At 33.5% G+C, this 20,347-nt stretch overlaps 1 protein-coding gene and 1 long non-coding RNA gene across 2 annotated transcripts; both read left to right on the top strand.

Moving 5' to 3' along the window:
• The first annotated feature begins 592 nt into the window (after positions 1-592).
• On the top strand, positions 593-2,793 carry LOC143074980 (uncharacterized). Its single transcript, XR_012978204.1, has 2 exons — positions 593-841; positions 1,729-2,793. It is a non-coding gene; the product is annotated as an uncharacterized LOC143074980 (long non-coding RNA).
• Positions 2,794-10,374: 7,581 nt separating this feature from the next.
• Positions 10,375-14,148, top strand: LOC143076955 (uncharacterized). Its single transcript, XM_076252851.1, has 5 exons — positions 10,375-10,562; positions 11,208-11,378; positions 12,070-12,154; positions 13,147-13,200; positions 14,086-14,148. The coding sequence occupies exons 1-5, from the start codon at positions 10,423-10,425 to the stop codon at positions 14,146-14,148; spliced, it is 513 nt and encodes a 170-aa protein (XP_076108966.1). The 5' UTR covers positions 10,375-10,422.
• Positions 14,149-20,347: the final 6,199 nt, after the last annotated feature.

The raw sequence follows: 20,347 nt of genomic DNA, 5'->3' as shown, positions 1-20,347 counted from the left end.
TCCGTTTGTGTCCATTTTAAATTCCTGTAACAAGTGTTGAGCGCATGCAAATCAGTATAATAATGCATTTGTTTGCAACGACTTTGTTGATACTGTTCAATCTACTCAGCAGTCTGTAGTGCCATTATATATGATTTACTGTTAAATGCAATATGTGCAACGCAGCGAACATTTGAATAAAATTATAAAGCATCAGTAATGGACTAACTGCTAACGAAAAAAGTCGCACTAGAATTTAAAATTCGTTACACCGTACATAGAGCTATATTACGTGTGTATCTCAAATTTGTGTCAAACATTTTAAGAAAACAAGCTTAATTATAATGTTGTATGCAAGATGCGTGGTTCTTCTACACGCGAATTCCTTGTTACGATTTCATATTCAGTTTGATGATCAATATAGATACGAAATGTCAATGATATCACAGCAATAACATTCCAATGAGAGACATTTAATATGAAACTGACATTTCCACAGTGGAATATTGTACTATTATTCAAGACAAAGTCACCTAATAATTACAGTAGTGTATTTTACAACACCTAAGGAAAAGATAATAAAGGTTTGAAAAATAAACAGTGTCTTAATTTTTTCTTAAAACTAATCGTAGTAATTCCGGATTAAAGTCCTCATTTGTAAATATTTACCCATCACCGTGAAAATAAGCTGGTTTTCGGCTGACACCTACACGTTGATCATAGCGTAGAGTTTTATACAAGCGGGTTCCAGTTTACCTTGGATGAAAGTGAAAGTAGATGGGAAAATGAAAGTATCAAGTATCTTACCAACGCGTCTTTATGTTGGATGTTGCAGTTAGATACTATAATAAGAACACACCATGTAAGTTTATCGATTTGACAAATTTAAAATCTTAAATCGTTCATGTTTGTGTACATTGTGTAGTAACTAGGTAATTGTGTATCCAGTTACACAGAAAAGACAATACATACATGAAAATGTTTACTGAATAAAGTTTCCATTTTGAAAATTCGTAAGTTAATATCTCAAAAGGAAAAGTACACAAATATCTGACAAATTGGAGTCATATTATATTTATTTCTTTTTTGCATTACAGCTACACATCGAACTTGTTAGATATACACATATACACTTTTTAAGGGTCATTTGACTTAATGGTACTGTTATAGATTATATGGAAGTTGTAAATATTTAAGAATATAGTAATATTACAACTATAGTTTCACATGTCATGCTATCTGCAGTTGTAAGAGACGATGCATTTCAAGGGACGTGAGATGAACATCAATGATACATATTTAAATATGAAAAAAAATTAAAAGGGGTAATAAAAATAAGAACTATATACTAACATAACAATAAAATTCGAAACAACATGTTGATAAATGACTTTTTACAATACAGAAGTTTCTTTCAATAGGCATGATAAATACAAATGCAACAACATACGGTTTGAACATAATATTTGAAATATATAATTGTTTGCTGGTGTAAGAAATGAAACAATTTAAGAAACGGTTGAATCATCCATATCTATATTGCAACAACATAGTATATTTCTATGTTGAAATACTGTAACATGTTCTTAACTACAGGGACGTTATGAATACTTCTTTGTCTATAAGTACATATCTTACGACATACATTTGCTTTACATAAATATTATTTTTTTCTCAATTTGTTACATCTGTTTTTCGTATTTAAATCTAACTATGTCATAAAGTATACATTGCAAATTTTTTTTTTAGGTTGCCAGTATGATAGTTATATTGTTTTACTTATATTCAATTTTCACGAAAAGATTCGAAAAATCATCAAAACCAAGATCAAGTAAATATAAACTAAAACTTCCCAAAAACCCTCACCTGACTTTGTATGAAAATGACATAAAAAACCGCCAAATATTTATAATTGGGGATGTCCATGGATGTCTAGAGGAACTCGAAGATCTCTTAGTCCTGGCAAACTATGAGTCAGACAAAATTCTTCTAATATTCGTTGGTGATCTTGTTAACAAAGGACCACATAGTGTGCAAATAATAAGAAAAGTTCGTGAACTTAATGCGTATGCCGTAAGAGGCAATCATGAAGAAATTGCTCTCGTGCAATATATGACCTGGCGGAATGGGGAAGTTGTTACACCTAGGAAGTGTAGTTGGACAACAGAACTAAATGATGACGAAGTAGATTTTTTGGAAGAGTTACCGTACACTATAGATATTCCTTCTAAAAATGCATTGATTGTTCACGGAGGAATAGTTCCAGGAGTGTCTTTAGAAAACCAGAATTTAACTCATTTTATTTCAATGAGGAGTTTACAAACAATTGGTGAAGAACTAATCGCATCTCCCAGAATATTTAAAGGCGAACCTTGGGCCTCATTTTGGTCCGGACCACGACACGTGTATTTTGGGCATGACGCAGCACGTAGCTTGCAACAATATCCCTATGCTACTGGACTAGATACACGCTGTTTATACGGAGGTTTTATTTCTGGCATATTTTTAGACAGTAATAAGATCCTACAAATTAGAGCTAAACTAGTTTATCAAAAACCTAAAATAAAGACAGAGTAGTCATGGTAAAATAACAAGAAGCTGCGTTTTCAAAATATCAACTTATTTTTTTTATTATTGTGATGTAACATTTTGATTAATTTGGAGATTTGAAAAGCTGGTCCTTATCGCTTACCACCGCTCAAAACTGAGATTACGGATATACCTATTTAATGATGAAATTGTACTAAATCCTAAATGAACACATTGTTGTTTCGAATTTTATCGTAATGTATAATACATATTTTAATACCCCTGTTTACTTGTCTATGTTTAGATATGTAGGTCTCATTGATGGTCATCGCAAAATGGACCTTTACTTCTGCAAAATGGACCTTTACTTCTACAAAATGGAACTTTACTTCTGCAAATTGTTCTGATAGTTAAAAATTGCTGATTTATTTTTATCAACGCAACAATTAATATTTTAGTTTTGCTCATACATATATCTCCAAAAAGAATTGACAAACATCCATTGGATGGTACTATTATTATAGTAAACTATTCTATATTGAAGAAATGTGCATATGTTCTCCTAATGTATGTAAATGAAAATCGTTTGCTTAAACAAACAACGAAGGACAATTAAAGACATTTTTTGCAATTTGTATTTGTAGTCTTTATAATGATATACCAGTTATCGTTCATACTCAAAAGAACTCACACAGATATCAGGTTTCTACTTTGATGCGCGTTTTGTCAACAAGAGACTCATTAGTGACACTCGAATCAAACAATTTATTTGAAATGCCGAATGGATTACAAATCTAAATAGCATCGAGGACCAACTATTTCGAAAGGTTATGCTGAATTCAAATGAAGGTAAACTATTCATTGGGTGAAAACCTGCATTATGCCGAACAATTTGAAGTTTTGCAAACGGTAAACTTATGTTCATGTTAACATATCAGTACTGATCACTGGGCTGGTAATAGGCACGCTGATTCAAAAATAAAGGAAAGAGTAGTATACCGCTGTTTAATCGTCATCAATAGATTAAGAGAAAACAAATCCAGGTTGCAACTAAATCCTAGGAACACACATCAACTATAAGAGGTAAACAACAGAACAACAAAATCACTGAAAAACAAACGCACGCATACATCGAAACGGACTCTTTGATTACAACTGCCATATCCTGGACTTGGTTCAGGACGTTTTCAGAAAAAATAGTGGGTTGAATGACCCTGGTTCTATGGCCAGCAAAAACCTACTGTTTATATGACAATGTTAAAATAAATATCACTAAAATGACAACACTACGTTATAGGAATACAGTACAAACACACACAAGAACAAACAGCACAGACAAACGCACCATTGTATTATATAATAGTACATTTAAACATGTAAACCTCAGAATAACAAACGTCACCACAGACAGTGGCGTATTAAGTCTGTTTTGTTCACACATAATTAAAATATAATGGAATTTGATGCGACTGTCCTACAAGTCAGAAGTTTAGCGCTATTAAACCAGGTTCAATCCACCATTTTCTACATTTGAAAATTCCTGTACTAAGTCAGGACTATGACAGATGTTGTCCATTCGTTTGATGTGTTTTATCATTTGATTTGGGACGTCACTGATGAGTCTCCTGTTGACAAAACGCGCATCAAAGTAGGAACCTGATATCTGTATGAGATCTTTTGAGTATAAACGATATATTAACGTAAAGACTACAAATACAAATTGTATGAGCGTCACTGATGAGTCTTATGTAGACGAAACGCGCGTCTGACGTACTAAATTAAAATCCTGGTACCTTTGATAACTATTTGATTCGACTTGTGTAAAACAGTAAACATGATCCTTTCTGTTTTAATCTGAATACAAAAAAAAATAACGAACATTAAAAAAATGGTACATACGAAACAAACATTTAAATTCCTAAATGCCCTATACAGACTGATAGATAAGTTATTTATTATAAAATAATATGGGTATTTTTTCTCGTGTATATTTAGTGAAATACTGTTTTTATACTAAATATATCAGACAAAAATAATGATATGGGAAAGATACAATTGTGGTTGAATAAACTAATCATATATACCAAGATTAAATTAAAAACTTCCTCGATAAGTCAACATAAAACTTGAAGATGCTTTTTTCAAAAATAACACATAAATATGTCAAACAGGTAAACATTCAGAAATATTTCATTCTCTTCAATGATTCGTTACAAATTTATCTTTTTAATAAAAACGAATAGGAATTAAATTTGTTATTTTTAGAAAAAGAGTTACCACCCTTTGAACACTTGATTTTTTAGCAAATGGTGGATTGATTGAATAGACTGTATCTATGGTTGCCGGATATGGCCATTTCGTCTTTTATCGTTTTATCGTTTTCTCCTTTCACTTACGAGAAATCGAAATCTAGAAATCAGGAGAGCAAAGACGCGAAAACGTTTGATTTCTGGAAGTCGTGTTTTCGCTTTCTCGAATACTCGATTTCTCGATTTACTTAATTCCTGTTTTCCCGATTTATCGATTTCGCGTTTGCAAAGTGAAAGGAGAAAAACACGAAAACGCGAAAAGGTGAAATGGCCTCATCCAGCAACCGTATGTATCTGATCTTCACCATAACAGTTTACAGTACTGTTGGATGATCAACCGTATGTATCTGATCTTCACCATAACAGTTTACAGTACTGCTGGATGATCAACCGTATGTATCTGATCTTCACCATAACAGTTTACAGTACTGTTGGATGATCAACCGTATGTATCTGATCTTCACCATAACAGTTTACAGTACTGTTGGATGATCAACCGTATGTATCTGATCTTCACCATAACAGTTTACAGTACTGTTGGATGATCAACCGTATGTATCTGATCTTCACCATAACAGTTTACAGTACTGTTGGATGATCAACCGTATGTATCTGATCTTCACCATAACAGTTTACAGTACTGTTGGATGATCAACCGTATGTATCTGATCTTCACCATAACAGTTTACAGTACTGTTGAATGATCAACCGTATGTATCTGATCTTCACCATAACAGTTTACAGTACTGTTGGATGATCAACCGTATGTATCTGATCTTCACCATAACAGTTTACAGTACTGTTGGATGATCAACCGTATGTATCTGATCTTCACCATAACAGTTTACAGTACTGTTGGATGATCAACCGTATGTATCTGATCTTCACCATAACAGTTTACAGTACTGTTGGATGATCAACCGTATGTATCTGATCTTCACCATAACAGTTTACAGTACTGTTGGATGATCAACCGTATGTATCTGATCTTCACCATAACAGTTTACAGTACTGTTGGATGATCAACCGTATGTATCTGATCTTCACCATAACAGTTTACAGTACTGTTGGATGATCAACCGTATGCATCTGATCTTCACCATAACAGTTTACAGTACTGTTGGATGATCAACCGTATGTATCTGATCTTCACCATAACAGTTTACAGTACTGTTGGATGATCAACCGTATGTATCTGATCTTCACCATAACAGTTTACAGTACTGTTGGATGATCAACCGTATGTATCTGATCTTCACCATAACAGTTTACAGTACTGTTGGATGACCAACCGTATGTATCTGATCTTCACCATAACAGTTTACAGTACTGTTGGATGATCAACCGTATGTATCTGATCTTCACCATAACAGTTTACAGTACTGTTGGATGATCAACCGTATGTATCTGATCTTCACCATAACAGTTTACAGTACTGTTGGATGATCAACCGTATGTATCTGATCTTCACCATAACAGTTTACAGTACTGTTGGATGATCAACCGTATGTATCTGATCTTCACCATAACAGTTTACAGTACTGTTGGATGATCAACCGTATGCATCTGATCTTCACCATAACAGTTTACAGTACTGTTGGATGATCAACCGTATGCATCTGATCTTCACCATAACAGTTTACAGTACTGTTGGATGATCAACCGTATGTATCTGATCTTCACCATAACAGTTTACAGTACTGTTGGATGATCCAACAAATCATGTTTGTAATGGACACTGAATAGAGTTATATGAATGCTCTTCATTCTTCTATCATACGATGGACTGCAGAACAAAATTTTAATTATTGTTTTTATAAGATGTTTAGTTATGGGCACTTGGCCGAAAGTATAACAAGCCCAGTAATACTTAGATGTTTTGACATGAACAATCATTGATAAAGGCATAATTGTTAATCAACTGTTAACAAAACCTTTCGAAATACTAAGGATTCCCTACTCCATGAATAGCTTATCTTAGCTGTATTTGAAAAAAAAACCTTTTAGACCTTTTGGGTCTTCAACGCTCTTCTACTTCGTACCTTATTTGATCTTTATAACTACTTTTTATCAGAGCTTCACTTTCGTAGACGAAACGCGTACGAACTTGTTATCCTGATATCTTTGACCAGTTTAACATACGTCCCTGTGATCGATTAATTAGATGTAAACTTTCCTGTGAAGGTAAATCTAGAAAAGAGTGTCGTACGAATAGAATTTAAAAAGTGTTGATTTAATTTTGTTTACAGCACTGGGTGGATACAGCTGCTGGTGAACTACCAGTCCCCGAGTGTATTGTCAAATTAGTAGTCAGTAATTTGGTACTGTAGTCAGTACTTTGGTACTGTAGTCAGTACTTTGGTACTGTAGTCAGTACTTTGGTACTGTAGTCAGTACTTTAGTACTGAGTACTACTGACATGGAATATAAAAAAAATTCTTAAAATGTACGTTCAAACATTTATAGATTATTAGAAACTAAAGTTTCATCCCCCTCAAGCAGATTTGACATTAGATGTATTAAACTATCATCATTATGCCATTTTCGTCATAAAGCTGATCAATTATTTAGTTTCTTATACATCCTTGGCTTTTTAGTGTTTGACTTTGATAGTTCATGATGTAGGAAAGTTCAGAAAATAGATTGGGACAAGTAAAATTTATGAAGTATTGTTTCCATATTTTATTCTTCGTTTTTTATGTCTAGGACTGTTGGTTTTTCTTCATACATAGAAATTGCGTATTAGACCTAGTTGTATAGATGGCTAAAACTCTTAATTGAGTCGACTTCACAAAACAACTTACGACAGATGAATCGTAAGTACACTGAATTGTTCCTGACTTACGATCAATCTTTGTCGTAAGTTTGTTTTTGTGAAATCGACTCCTGACTTGTATGGCAGTCACACAAAGTTCAATTATATTGACAGAGTTGTGTGAGTTATTTAGATGATAAACAACGTCAGTACCAACAATTAAAATCACAAAAATACTGACCTCAGAAGAAAATCCAATCGGAAAGTCCATTATCACATGGCAAAATCAAATGACAAAAAACATGAAAAACGAATGGACAAGAACTGTCATATTCCTGACATAGTACAGGCATTTGTCAAATGTAGAAAATGGTGAATTAAACCTGGCTTTAAAGCGCTAAACCTCTCACTTTGATGACAGTCTTGTCAAATTACGTTATATTTACAATGATATGTGAACTAAACAGACATAATAAATAAAATAGTCAAAAATATGGGTACAACAGTCATCATCGTGTAACAATTTTAAAAGGAACAATTTCACAAAATCTACAAACACATTCATTGATTTGCGTGTCTGACGTCAGAAAATTTTATACGTCACATAAATTTTTCGTTCAAAGTATATACAAACAATTTAAAAATTACACGTGGGCAATGTTAGCATACAGGGTTAAAAAATCAAAGTATGTAAGAATTAATTTCAGAAATAGACCGATATTTAAAATAGTCCTAAAGTTATATAGAATTTATAAGAACCCACAAATAGTTCATTCCACTACGCGATTGAATGATTTTGACGTTTGTGGTTCAACGTTTTTTGTAATTCATAATAGAAATATATCATAATGACATATAATAGAACGAACAATATCATATTGACGGGATCTTTTAAAGTACAGAGTCACGTTATAAGAACCAAAGAAACACAAAACAGTCGGATGTACAAACAACACTAGCGAAAAATGAAAGATAATACAAACACATTGACGAGATGTTTAAGTACCGAGCCACGTTAAATGGATATCACATAAAACAATCCAACAGTAAAAGTTATGTTTATAACAGAACAAAGACAAATGAAAGAACAATATAACACGTTGTTAAGATAATAAACAACATCAGTACGCAGAATATATACACCAAGACCATCATGTATTATTTGTGAAATTGATACGGGAAATTTATCTAGCAGGTCTTGGTACCTTCCGATAATTTTTTTTTGAAAAAGGACGAGACGTTCTTTGACATACCAGTGGTGCATCAACTTTCTACTCAGACACTGATGACGTTTTACAAAGTCTGAGTGGGAACCGCAAGCTCTTGAGTATCGAATAAGTTGGGAAATATATATCCCATATGCAGGTGAAGTTGGTATATTGCTACTAAGGTGGGGGTTATTTATAATTTCAAAATTAAAATCGTGTCGTTTGTCATAGATTCTGGTACTGAGATGACTGTCTAAGTCAAATTCGAGATATAAGTCTAAAAATGAGGCGGTATCTGTTGTTTCTTTAATTTCTACTTCTGAGGGATATATTAATTGAACCCAATCAGAAAAGTTTGAATTGTGTATGGAAAGAACATCATCAATATATCTGAAAGTGAAATTAAATAATCTGGCTTCTTTGATCCTCTTGTTTTTGACAAGTGTCTGAAGGAACTCCGATTCATATGAAAATAAGAAGAAGTCGGCAAGAAGAGGCGCACAGTTTGTTCCCACAGAAGAGGGACGAAAGATACCAAAGGGACAGTCAAACTCATAAATCTAAAACAAACTGACAACGCCATGGCTAAAAATGAAAAAGACAAACAGAAAAACAATAGTACACATGACATTGTAAAACACAACTTATAAAATGAAAACATCAGATTGATAAAAAGTAAAATCTCAAACATACTGAACTCCAAGGAAAACTCAAAATAAAGGTTCCAATCAAATGGCAAAATCAAAAGCTCATAAACATCAAACGAATGGATAACAACTGTTCATGAGTCTGCTGCACTTTTCCGGATTTACCTTCAAATATTTGAAAGCCAAAACGTTTAAATGTTTCTTAATCGGTTATTATAACCAACAGTTATTTACCGATGTTCAAACCTTGTTCTGTTAAAAATTAGCAGAAGTTGCATTATTTCCAATGAGACAACTTTGAACAAGAGGACTCATTAGAATAAGAAAATAAGTGAACCTCAACATCTCATAATACAGGGTCACCTTCTTTATACATATCGCCTGCCATTTGAATACCTCTTCAGTCAAAATATCCCAAAAGAGGATTGGACACAATTGGTTCATCTATAAATCAGAGAACTACATATTGTTTTGGTATCCATAAGGATCAAATTCCACAAAATAATGTCGACGGTCTGTTGACACACAACGATGTTGTGTCCTTCAATTTAATCGTGTTGATCACCATTAAACCTATATACTAGTAGTGCCGATTTCAATCGTCCTGCTTGATAACCATGTTGATGCAGATTATGTGACAGGACACATTACAGTTGTTGGCGACAATATGTAACGGGACACTGAACGGGCGTAATGTAGACATTAAGATATGTAAACGCCATAGGATTTGGAGCAGATGCTGAGTTTCTGGATATTGTAAGTAGCAGTTGGAATGCTGAAATCGTTATAAAGTAAAAATACTATTGACTTACGAAGTAAATCATGAAAAGCGTTTACCTTAAAAGCAATATACCAATTTCACCTGTATATGTGATATACATTTTCGAACGTATTCGGTATTCAAGAGCTTTTTTACATTCATTATTTGTTTCTTATTTTGCAGTTACAAAGAATTGCTAAAGGATGAAACAAAACAATATATTTTGAGGTGCTTTATGTATGCCATTAAGGGAGGTGACAATGAAGATGACATTAAGATTGGGCTGCAAAGAATTGTACCACATATTTTTGGATCACATGAAAATTGTAAAGATGCTGACTGGTGTAGCTATCATCAAAATCCAGAAAAATTTATGTAAGATCTTCTATACTGGTATTGACAACATATCATTTTCTGTATTGTCTTATTTCTCAAAAAAATAATAGATATAAGAAGATGTGGTATGAGTGCCAATGACACCTCTTCCATCCAAGTCACAATTTGTAAAAAGAAACCAATTATACATATGTCAATCATAAAAATTTATTCTTTAATATGCTGAACCTAACCGTGTATTAAGTTTTTGGATTTATGGCAAAAATTTAATATATATCATTTATATGGGGTTCTTTGATATGCTGAATCTAACCGTGTATTAAGTTTTTATAATTTTGAGCCCCATTTAAATTGGCCCACATTGAGGTCCAAAGGGTCCAAATTGAAATTTATTTGATTTTTAAAAAAAGAGGAATATATCAGGTTCTTTTATATGCTGAATCTAACCATGTATTTAGATTTTTGATTTAAAGTCAGACCTCTGCAGTTGTATTAAGCTGCGCCCTCTTTTTTCTAAGACCTCCCCTTTTTTCTTAACACCTCCTGCCACTATTTTAAAATTTCTTGATCTGCCCATTTACAGAAATATAGAGCATATATGCTAACACTAAAGTTTCAGGTTAAGTATTTTGTGCAAATTCAAATTTGAAATGTAAACTTTATTTTCATTCATCTCCATTTCAGGTATAAAAGTTTACCAAATGGGAAACCACTCAAGTCTGAAGGATTAAAGGTTGAATTGAATAATTTAGTGACAAAAATGATTGGTAGGAGTAATTCTTTAAATGATCTTGGATCTACACAGTCAAATGAAAGCTTTAACCAGATTGTATCTGTAAAGGCACCTAAATCAAGGTAATTTATAATTATTTGGTATTAAATTAAATGCATTTCAGTTCCCATTCTTAAGCAACAATGAATATAAGTATAAAAAAAATATGTCGTATGATTACTGTACCAATAAAACACCTCTATACAATAGACCAAATGACTCAGAAATTAACAGCTATGGTTACAGTAAGGCCTTTAACAATGAGCAATTCTCATATGAAAAAAGTTAGCTATAAAAGGCCCCAAATCACAAATTTATATACGAAGATGTGGTAATAGTGTCAATGAGACACCTCTTCTATCCAAGTCACAATTTATAAAGAGAAACCAATTATACATATGTCAAAGTACAACAGTCAACACAATTTGAACAAGAAAACTAACGGCAAAATTAATGTAAAAAAGAAAATAAATGATAAACAAATATGTAACATTGCAATTACTGACAGCTAGTTGAAAGCCAATAACAATAAAAAAAAATACATGTAAAACTTAATTTTCTTGTCAGGCAGGTTGCAGTTTATTAGTTTTCAATGGAGGTAGTTATTACTATCATAGTAAAACTTTATCTAAAAATATTAATCTTTTGCAAAGAGTCTTCATATTTTGTGAGTTGGTATGTTACTGTTACCTGCACCTTTGACATCAAGTTCAAATAAATGAAGAGGGGAATATATTTTAATGTACTTAAATAGTTCTTCATACTCTTTTTTAGACATTATGGTGGATCATGCTCACTTCAGAATAGGCTATCTGCAGCTGTGCTTCAGAAAAATGAAGGATATGGCTACTTATCCAAGGTAACTATGAAAATTTTTACATCTTATTTTTGAATGAAGGATGACATAGTGTTTGAATACGATTTCTTCATTTTCTTCATTTTCTTTCCCTTTCTATTTCTTTCTTCTTCTTCATCTTCTCAGAAAAGCCTGTTCAGACCATAACTTTATTAATCTTTTGATGTAGCATATAATGAATTTGAAGTATGTGGGTATATTACTTGTCTCAAGTTCCAGGATTGGTAAATAAGACCTTGACCTAAAGTTCATGAAAATTAAATTTCTAGTACTCTGTGTATGTCCACTCCATGACTTTTCGTCCGTCTGACCATACTCTTATCCTCTTTCCTTACCTCACTCTAACTGAAGTTTTAACTGAAGTTTGCCTAATCAGGGAAAGTGAGTCACACTTAATGTTCTAGAGTCATGCCCCTTTATAACTTGGAAAATTGCAAATTGTGTTGTTTCCTTACTCTAACATTAGTTTGACTTTATATAACTGATACATATAAGAATCACAACACTCAGACAGAGTTCAAATTTGTGTTGTGACTCATTTGTCAATCTATAGTTCTGTCCCTTTTTAACTTGGAAAATTGCAAAGCTACAGCGGAGGCATTTATGATATCTTACACATTCTCCCTTAATAAATTTTATCTTTTGAAACCATGTTACATGTTGCATCCAATGTTTATATACAAGGAGATTACTGTAACAGTATTGCTTTTTTAGCCCTGCAGATATAAATTGTACAATTTACAGTCACAAATTATGTTTATCTAGTATGTAACTCAATTATCTTTGACTTTCTTCTCAAATTATTATCTTTATAAATAAGAAGATGTGGTATGTGTGTTAATGAATCAACTATCCATCCAAGTCACAATAAAAAAAGAGTTACAATTATAGGTCAAAATTTGTGTTCAAGATGGAGATTACTGTTTTTTTCATGATTTTTAATATTTTAATGCATATGTGTATAACATTTTAATTATGTTGCAATTTTTGTTTAGATCAATGAAGCAGCAAACCTCTCTCCTGGAGAATTTACGATGGCAATTTCGGCTGTAAAAGTCGACCGTATACAAAAGAAAAGGAACCGCAATACAAATGAGCGTAAACATCTTGTAAGAGAAGGTAAAACCTATGGATCTCAAATGGAGTTTGATCAACAACAGGACCCTGAGCTTACCACAGAAATTCCACTTCCTTTTAATATTGATGGCACTGAATGCAAAGTTTTTTTTAATTTAGAAACAACAGGCTTGGGAAGGAATAGCGACATCATTCAAATAGCAGCTAAGTCATATTCAAATAGTTTTAATAGGTATGTCATTCCAAGAGTGGACATTCAGATTGAGGCCAGTAAGATAACTGGTATAACTTACAGCCATGGAACGAATAAAATGTATGTTCGAGGACAAATAGTTGAACCGGTATCACTTCATAAAGCTCTACTTGATTTCATACATTTTTTAAAGGAACAGAATCAGCCAATAATATTAGGTCATAACATTTGTAACTTTGACATTCCTGTAATTGTTAACAAATTGAAAGAATATAATTTGTTTTCGACATTTTGTGAAACAGTGAAAGGTTTTATTGACACAATGAAAGTGGCTAGAAAGTATATTCCCAAACATGATGTAGAAAATTTTAAGCAGCAGACTCTTGTCAAACAGTTTGTAGGAGAAAATTACCTCGCCCACAATGCAATAGAGGATGTGGATTCATTAAAAACATTATATGACAGTAAACTTGCTTTACTAGTGAAATCTGATGATGTATTTGCCATGTCATACCACAATTGCATGGACTCCTACTCTGGCTTACTAAGTAGTAAAATTGTTTCAAGGCCAGTTTGCATGCAACTAGCAAAAGATGGTATATCGTTGAAACACCTCAAACTGGCATCTGTACGAGATGTAAATGGATTGAAATTTGTTTTACAGGACCATAAGATACCACCAAAGAGTGTGAAATGCATTCAGGACTACTTTCAGACTGAGGAATGAATTTTGTATGGCCAAAAAATAAATATCTGTCTGCGTTTTCTTATAACCTGACTGTGTCAACCCGAATACTTGTTTTATTATTCTCCCAACACAATGTATTTGCCAGGGATAAGATGTTTTAGTCTGTCAGTTTGTCTGTCCTTTTCTTGTTAGTTCAAACGGCACAACATAATTTAATGAAACTTAGAAGGTGGTAAGAATGCAATTAGTGTGTACATAAAACAAAGTTATATGAAAAATTAATTCCCTGCATTATAATTTTATATTTTGAGTTATTGTCCCAGTTCAATTGACACTGAATAATAAAGAATTTGCCATTTTTCGTCTACTAGTGGTTGGATATTGTACCCTATCATATAGATATGCCAAAAACTATTTCTCTGAAGCTACTAAAAAAAATAAGAACCATTTAAAGTCTCATGATGGTCAAAATTGCAAGGAACACACCACTTCATGTTAACCCATCTAATAGACCAAAGATGTAAGAACAAGGTCAAAAGTTATGGCTTGGTAATTTTCATGCAAAAAAAAACTACATTAAGTTGACTTTATGGTCAAATTGAGAACACATGAAGGTCATCATGGTGCAACACACATTATCTGATGATGATTCATCTACATACCAAAGATCTAAGGCCAAGGTCAAAAGACAACATGGCATGGTAGAGTGTTTATAGTAAAAAGTAAAATTGACCTTGAGGTCAAATATAAGGTCACATGAAGGTCATCACAACACAGGACACTCCATCTCTTTTTATACATCCTCATACGAAAGATGCAAGACCTATGTCAAAAGACAAAAAAATGCATATGGCCTTGTTTTTTTATTCTATCAAAAAATACATTTATTTGACCTTGAGGTCAAATTACAAGGTCACATGAAGTCATCATGAAATGTGACACTCTACCTCATGATATTACGTCAACATACAAAATATCTAAGCCCTAGGTCAAAAGACAAGAAAATTATGCCCCAAATATACTATCAGAATGGAAATTGCTCTTATTTATTGAGGGTGGTGGTATTATAAAAAAAATAAAATTGAAAAAAATCTGGTGGTTAAAAGTTTATAATATTTTACAAATTTAACAAACTAATATAGCAGTACAAATGGTTAGTTTTTAAAAAAAAATAAACAACACATTTTTTTTTTAATTTCGTCTTCAAATACTGGACCCAAAAAAGTCATTTTTGCGGGCTGAATTTAAGACCCCCGTTTTTTAATTCGGACAAAAATTTAAATCCAGAATAAAAAAAATACACGCAAATGGAACTGGTGAACTAATATTTGCCTAAGTTTTCACTATTAACTATGCTTTTGTCAATTTAGGATCATTTTTTTTTTTTTTTAACATATATACCCCTATACCCATATTTCTGAAACCTCAAAATTATGCTAATATTAGCATGCAAAATATGTCATATTCGAGTTGCCAAAACTTTTTAACGTATGGTTCAAATCCTTCGAAATTTTTACAAAATGTTTAGCTTAACCTAGTTTATCAATGGGATAAAAACAAGAAAAATTAAACGACAGGTTTTTTTTGGTGTTTAGTGTTGGGTACCCCCTTAAGGAAGACGGATTTCCCAAAGAGATAATCAGACTTTCGAATGGCATTCCGAGTAGAACACACTTTCTCGGTTTCTAAACTTTCTTTATGGCAAATGGGACCGGTCGTGATATTTCTAATTTTCAGGTTTCTTGCCTTGCAATTTAAGGTAGCTACAACAAGCTTCTGTTTTTAAAGTGCACACTCTAAACTTACTATCAAACTATGTTTAGACTTGTATTCCCCAGTTGACGAAATAATCAAATTGGTATTTAGACGGTGCAGATTTTAATTCAAAACAAATTGTCTGGATAGGGACCGAAGTTATTAAAATATTAGCAGTTTTAAATCTATAACATTTATGTGTGTACCAATTCAGACTATCCTGATCAAGCATTGTTCTTTATGTTTTGTCACCGTTTGTGCATCTTTTCCTAAGAGGTCGGCTGTGAGTCATTAAATCGAGCTGTAGTACGGTCCAATATTCTTGGTGAATTCTGTTACCTGCTTTATGTATTATAAACAAACAAGAGGCTCAATATGGTTAATAATTTAAATAAATGCAATCGTCTCACGTGGTTCATTCATTGCAAAGCGATTCTTGAATTCATTTCTTTACTCTCAGACCCGATACCCGGTGTTAAGGAGTGGTCATATGGATTGAACGCATTCATACATAATTCATCAAACAACATATCTACATATTATAGTGGAACTGTCGTGCACGATACCATAACCGTCATAACGATACCATAACCGTCATAACGATACAAAGGGAAGTAATCTGGATATACAAACTACAGAAGCTGTTGAACTATTTATTTGAACTTTAATGTTTAGAATAATTTGATGTATATTTTCTTCTTCATTGGTTTTTTTTGGTTTGTTTATTAAATAATTTATTTATTCTAATCGTTGATTCTTTAGTCAATATTGTAAAATAGCACTGAAAGACTTATCCATCCGTCCGTCCGTGACAATTGGTTTCAGAAGTGGGATAAGTCTGAAGTGTTGTTTTTTTCTTATACATTTTGAAGTTAAATTTATATTTTCTATAGAAGAATTATTATTTGTTTTATACATTGAATATACATTTATAACGTGTAGTAAAGCTTACTATTGTATTTTTCAGAAACTGTAATGTCGACAGAATCCTGATAGTTTGGAACCTCAGAATTTGTAAAATTTCTACACTACATTGCCTCGGTGTTGTTGCACGCTGCAAGTACAAACAGTAGATTTAATGTAGGTATTGTTATTTAGAGTAAATGTAGACTAAGGCTATTGTTTATTTTGTGTTGCGATTGACACTTGTGGACCAGGCTATGGTCAACTGTGATACTAAAGCGTAGTGTTACGAGATATAGATATGTGATATATTTAGCATTGTCCTTGGTCTAGTTTATTGTTACATAGCAAGTCATATTAGCAGGAATCAATCATGGAGAGTCTAAAAGAGTTACGACAGTATGGTGAGTCATTGGGGTTAGCCAATGAAGATTTAATTAGGTTCATTGAGTCACAACAGGCGAAACAACGCGATGATAGACGTTTTGAAAGAGAAAGAGAGAAGGAAGAATGGGAAGTTGAAAAGGTAAGATTAGAACATGAATTGGAATTGAAAAGGCTAGATAATACTCGTTTATTTGAAACTGAAAAACACAGGGAAGAAAAAGGTAATGTTAACCCCTCAAAGGTACCTAAACTACCTCCTTTTGAGGAAGGTACTGATGATATGGATGCATATTTGCGTCGTTATGAAAGGTATGCTATATCGCAACAAGAGTGCACACACTGAAATGTCTCGCCTTCTTTACTAATCATTGATATTATGTTGATAGTCCTAAGTATAAAGCTTTATTACAACTGTCACATAAACTTAACATTAACCAAGTAGCTAAACAAAGACCAATGAACCATGAAAATGAGGTCAAGGTCAGATGAACCATGCCAGGCAGACATGTACAGCTAACAAAGCTTCCATACAACAAATATAGTTGACCTATTACTTATTATAGTTTAAGAAAAATAGACCAAAACACAAAAACTTAACACTGTGCAATGAACCGTGCAATTGAGGTCATGGTCAAATAAATCTGCGGGACTGACATATAGATCATAATATATTTCCATACACCAAATATAGCTGAACTTTGGCATATAAAATTACATAAAAAGACCAAAACTTAAAAACTTAACTTTGACCACTGAACCATGAAAATGAGGTCAAGGTCAGATAACATCTGCCCGCTAGACATGTACACCTTACAATCATTCCATACAACAAATATAGTAGACCTATTGCATAAAGTATGAGAAAAACAGACCAAAACACAAAAACTTAACTATAACCACTGAACCATGAAAATGAGGTCAAGGTCAGATGACACCTGCCAGTTGGACATGTACACCTTCCAGTCCTTCCATACACCAAATATACTAGCCCTATTGCTTATAGTATCTGAGATATGGACTTGACCACCAAAACTTAACCTTGTTCACTGATCCATGAAATGAGGTCGAGGTCAAGTGAAAACTGTCTGACGGGCATGAGGACCTTGCAAGGTATGCACATACCAAATATAGTTATCCTATTACTTATAATAAGAGAGAATTCAACATTACAAAAATTCTGAACTTTTTTTTCAAGTGGTCACTGAACCATGAAAATGAGGTCAAGGACATTGGACATGTGACTGATCGAAACTTCGTAACATGAGGCATCTATATACAAAGTATGAAGCATCCAGGTCTTTCACCTTCTAAAATATAAACCTTTTAAGAAGTTAGCTAACGCCGCCGCCGTAGCCGCCGCCGTAGCCGCCGCCGCCGCCGCCGCCGCCGGATCTCTATCCCTATGTCGAGCTTTCTGCAACAAAAGTTGCAGGCTCGACAAAAATGGGACAAATCAATATGGGCCACTCATTTGAGTGCACTTCTTAAAGGTAATGCATTAAATGTGTACGCTTTGCTGCCATCAGATCAAGCATTAGATTATGATGCTCTTAAGACATGTTTGTTGAAGAGGTATAACATGACTGAAGATGGTTTTAAGCAGAAGTTTAGATCTTGTCGTCCAGAGTTTGGTGAAACGTTTCAACAGTTTTCTGTTCGTTTGGGTAGTTATTTTAGTAGGTGGATTGATATGTCTAATGTTTTGAAGACGTTTGATGGACTTTATGATCTTATGTTAAGAGATCAGTTTTTACACATATGTAATAACGAGGTAATGTTATTTCTGAAAGAGAGAGTACCGAAGTCCATAGATGATATGACTCGGTATGCTGATCAATTTAAGGAGGCAAGGCGAGTAAATATAGTATCACTTACAAATCAGACTCAAAAAGGTAAGCCACAGCCGTCTCAAAAACCCAACAATGCACGGAACCAAGAACCGCCAAAGCAAAGTGACAGAGATAGAAATAGACATACAGGAGGTTATGGTGGTGGAAACAGATTTGATAGAAAGTGCTTTAAGTGCAACAAATCAGATCACTTGATATCGAACTGTCCATTATTAAAAAACAAAGTTGGTAATATACAGAATAGTGGTTCACGAGTAAAGGAAACTCCTATTTGCGGTAATGTTATTACTCTAACTGATAGCATTATTACTACACAGGTTAGTAGTCTTACAATACCTGAACCGTGTGAAAAGAAATCAATCAAAATGCCTGTAGCTAAAGGTAAGTTAGGTAACCGTGTTGTGACAGTACTTCGCGATACAGGATGTAATGGAGTCGTTATAAAGAAAAGTCTTGTAAGTATAGATTGTTTCCTAGATGATTATCAGACATGCGTATTAGCTGATGGATCGAGTGTTAAAGTACCCATAGCTATAATTACTATAGACAGTCCTTATTATCAAGGTGAAGTAAAAGCATGGTGTATGGAACAACCATTGTATGATGTTATTATAGGAAACATAGATGGTGCTAGGGAGCCTTATGATCCCGATATATCTCCGTCGGTAAGTGTAGTAACTCGACAGCAAGCGAAGAAGAGAGATAATCCATATCCGAAATTAAAAGTTCCAGGAAGTATTAAGGATGTTAGTCTAGAGGACATTGAGAATGAACAGCAATCTGATGCAAGTTTGTCGAAGCTTAGACAGTATGTTGCTGAAGGCAGAAACTTTGAGAAGACCAATGGTACAAAAGTAAATTACATAGTGAAGAAGAAACTTGTGTATAGAGAATTTATGTCACCAAAAGTAGAAAATGGTAAGTTATTCCGTCAGTTGGTCGTTAGTGAAGTTTATAGAAGCGATGTCATGAAATTAGCACACGAGTCATTGATGGCTGGACATATGGCTACACGACGTACAGTATATCGTGTATTATCAGAGTTTTACTGGCCAGGAGTTGAATCCGATGTCAAGCGGTATTGCCAGTCCTGTGATATTTGCCAACGCACTGTACCAAAAGGTAAGCAAGTGAGAGCACCTTTGGGTAAAACCCCTATCATAGATGTACCTTTTCGCAGAGTAGCTGTAGATATAGTTGGACCTTTAGTACCAGTAACTGATAAAGGAAATCGTTATATACTAACTCTTGTTGATTACGCTACAAGGTATCCAGAAGGAGTAGCGTTACCATCTATCGAGACAGAAAGGGTAGCGGAAGCATTGATTGATATATTTTGTAGG

The sequence above is a fragment of the Mytilus galloprovincialis genome, chromosome 5, assembly GCF_965363235.1.
Source record: "Mytilus galloprovincialis chromosome 5, xbMytGall1.hap1.1, whole genome shotgun sequence".
NCBI classification, from domain to species: domain Eukaryota; kingdom Metazoa; phylum Mollusca; class Bivalvia; order Mytilida; family Mytilidae; genus Mytilus; species Mytilus galloprovincialis.
The sequence above is the reverse complement of the archived record's forward strand: the minus strand, read 5'-3'. Positions and strand labels throughout refer to the sequence as shown.

What these genes read in the sequence shown, in the direction of transcription:
- LOC143076955 (XM_076252851.1), top strand. Translation starts at nt 10,423, where the DNA reads ATGTATGCCATTAAGGGAGGTGACAATGAAGATGACATTAAGATTGGG. An exon ending in GTAAAGGCACCTAAATCAAG is followed by an intron (nt 11,379 to 12,069) that starts GTAATTTATAAT and finishes ACTCTTTTTTAG; the next exon opens with ACATTATGGTGGATCATGCT. An exon ending in TTACGATGGCAATTTCGGCT is followed by an intron (nt 13,201 to 14,085) that starts GTAAAAGTCGAC and finishes TTTGTTTTACAG; the next exon opens with GACCATAAGATACCACCAAA.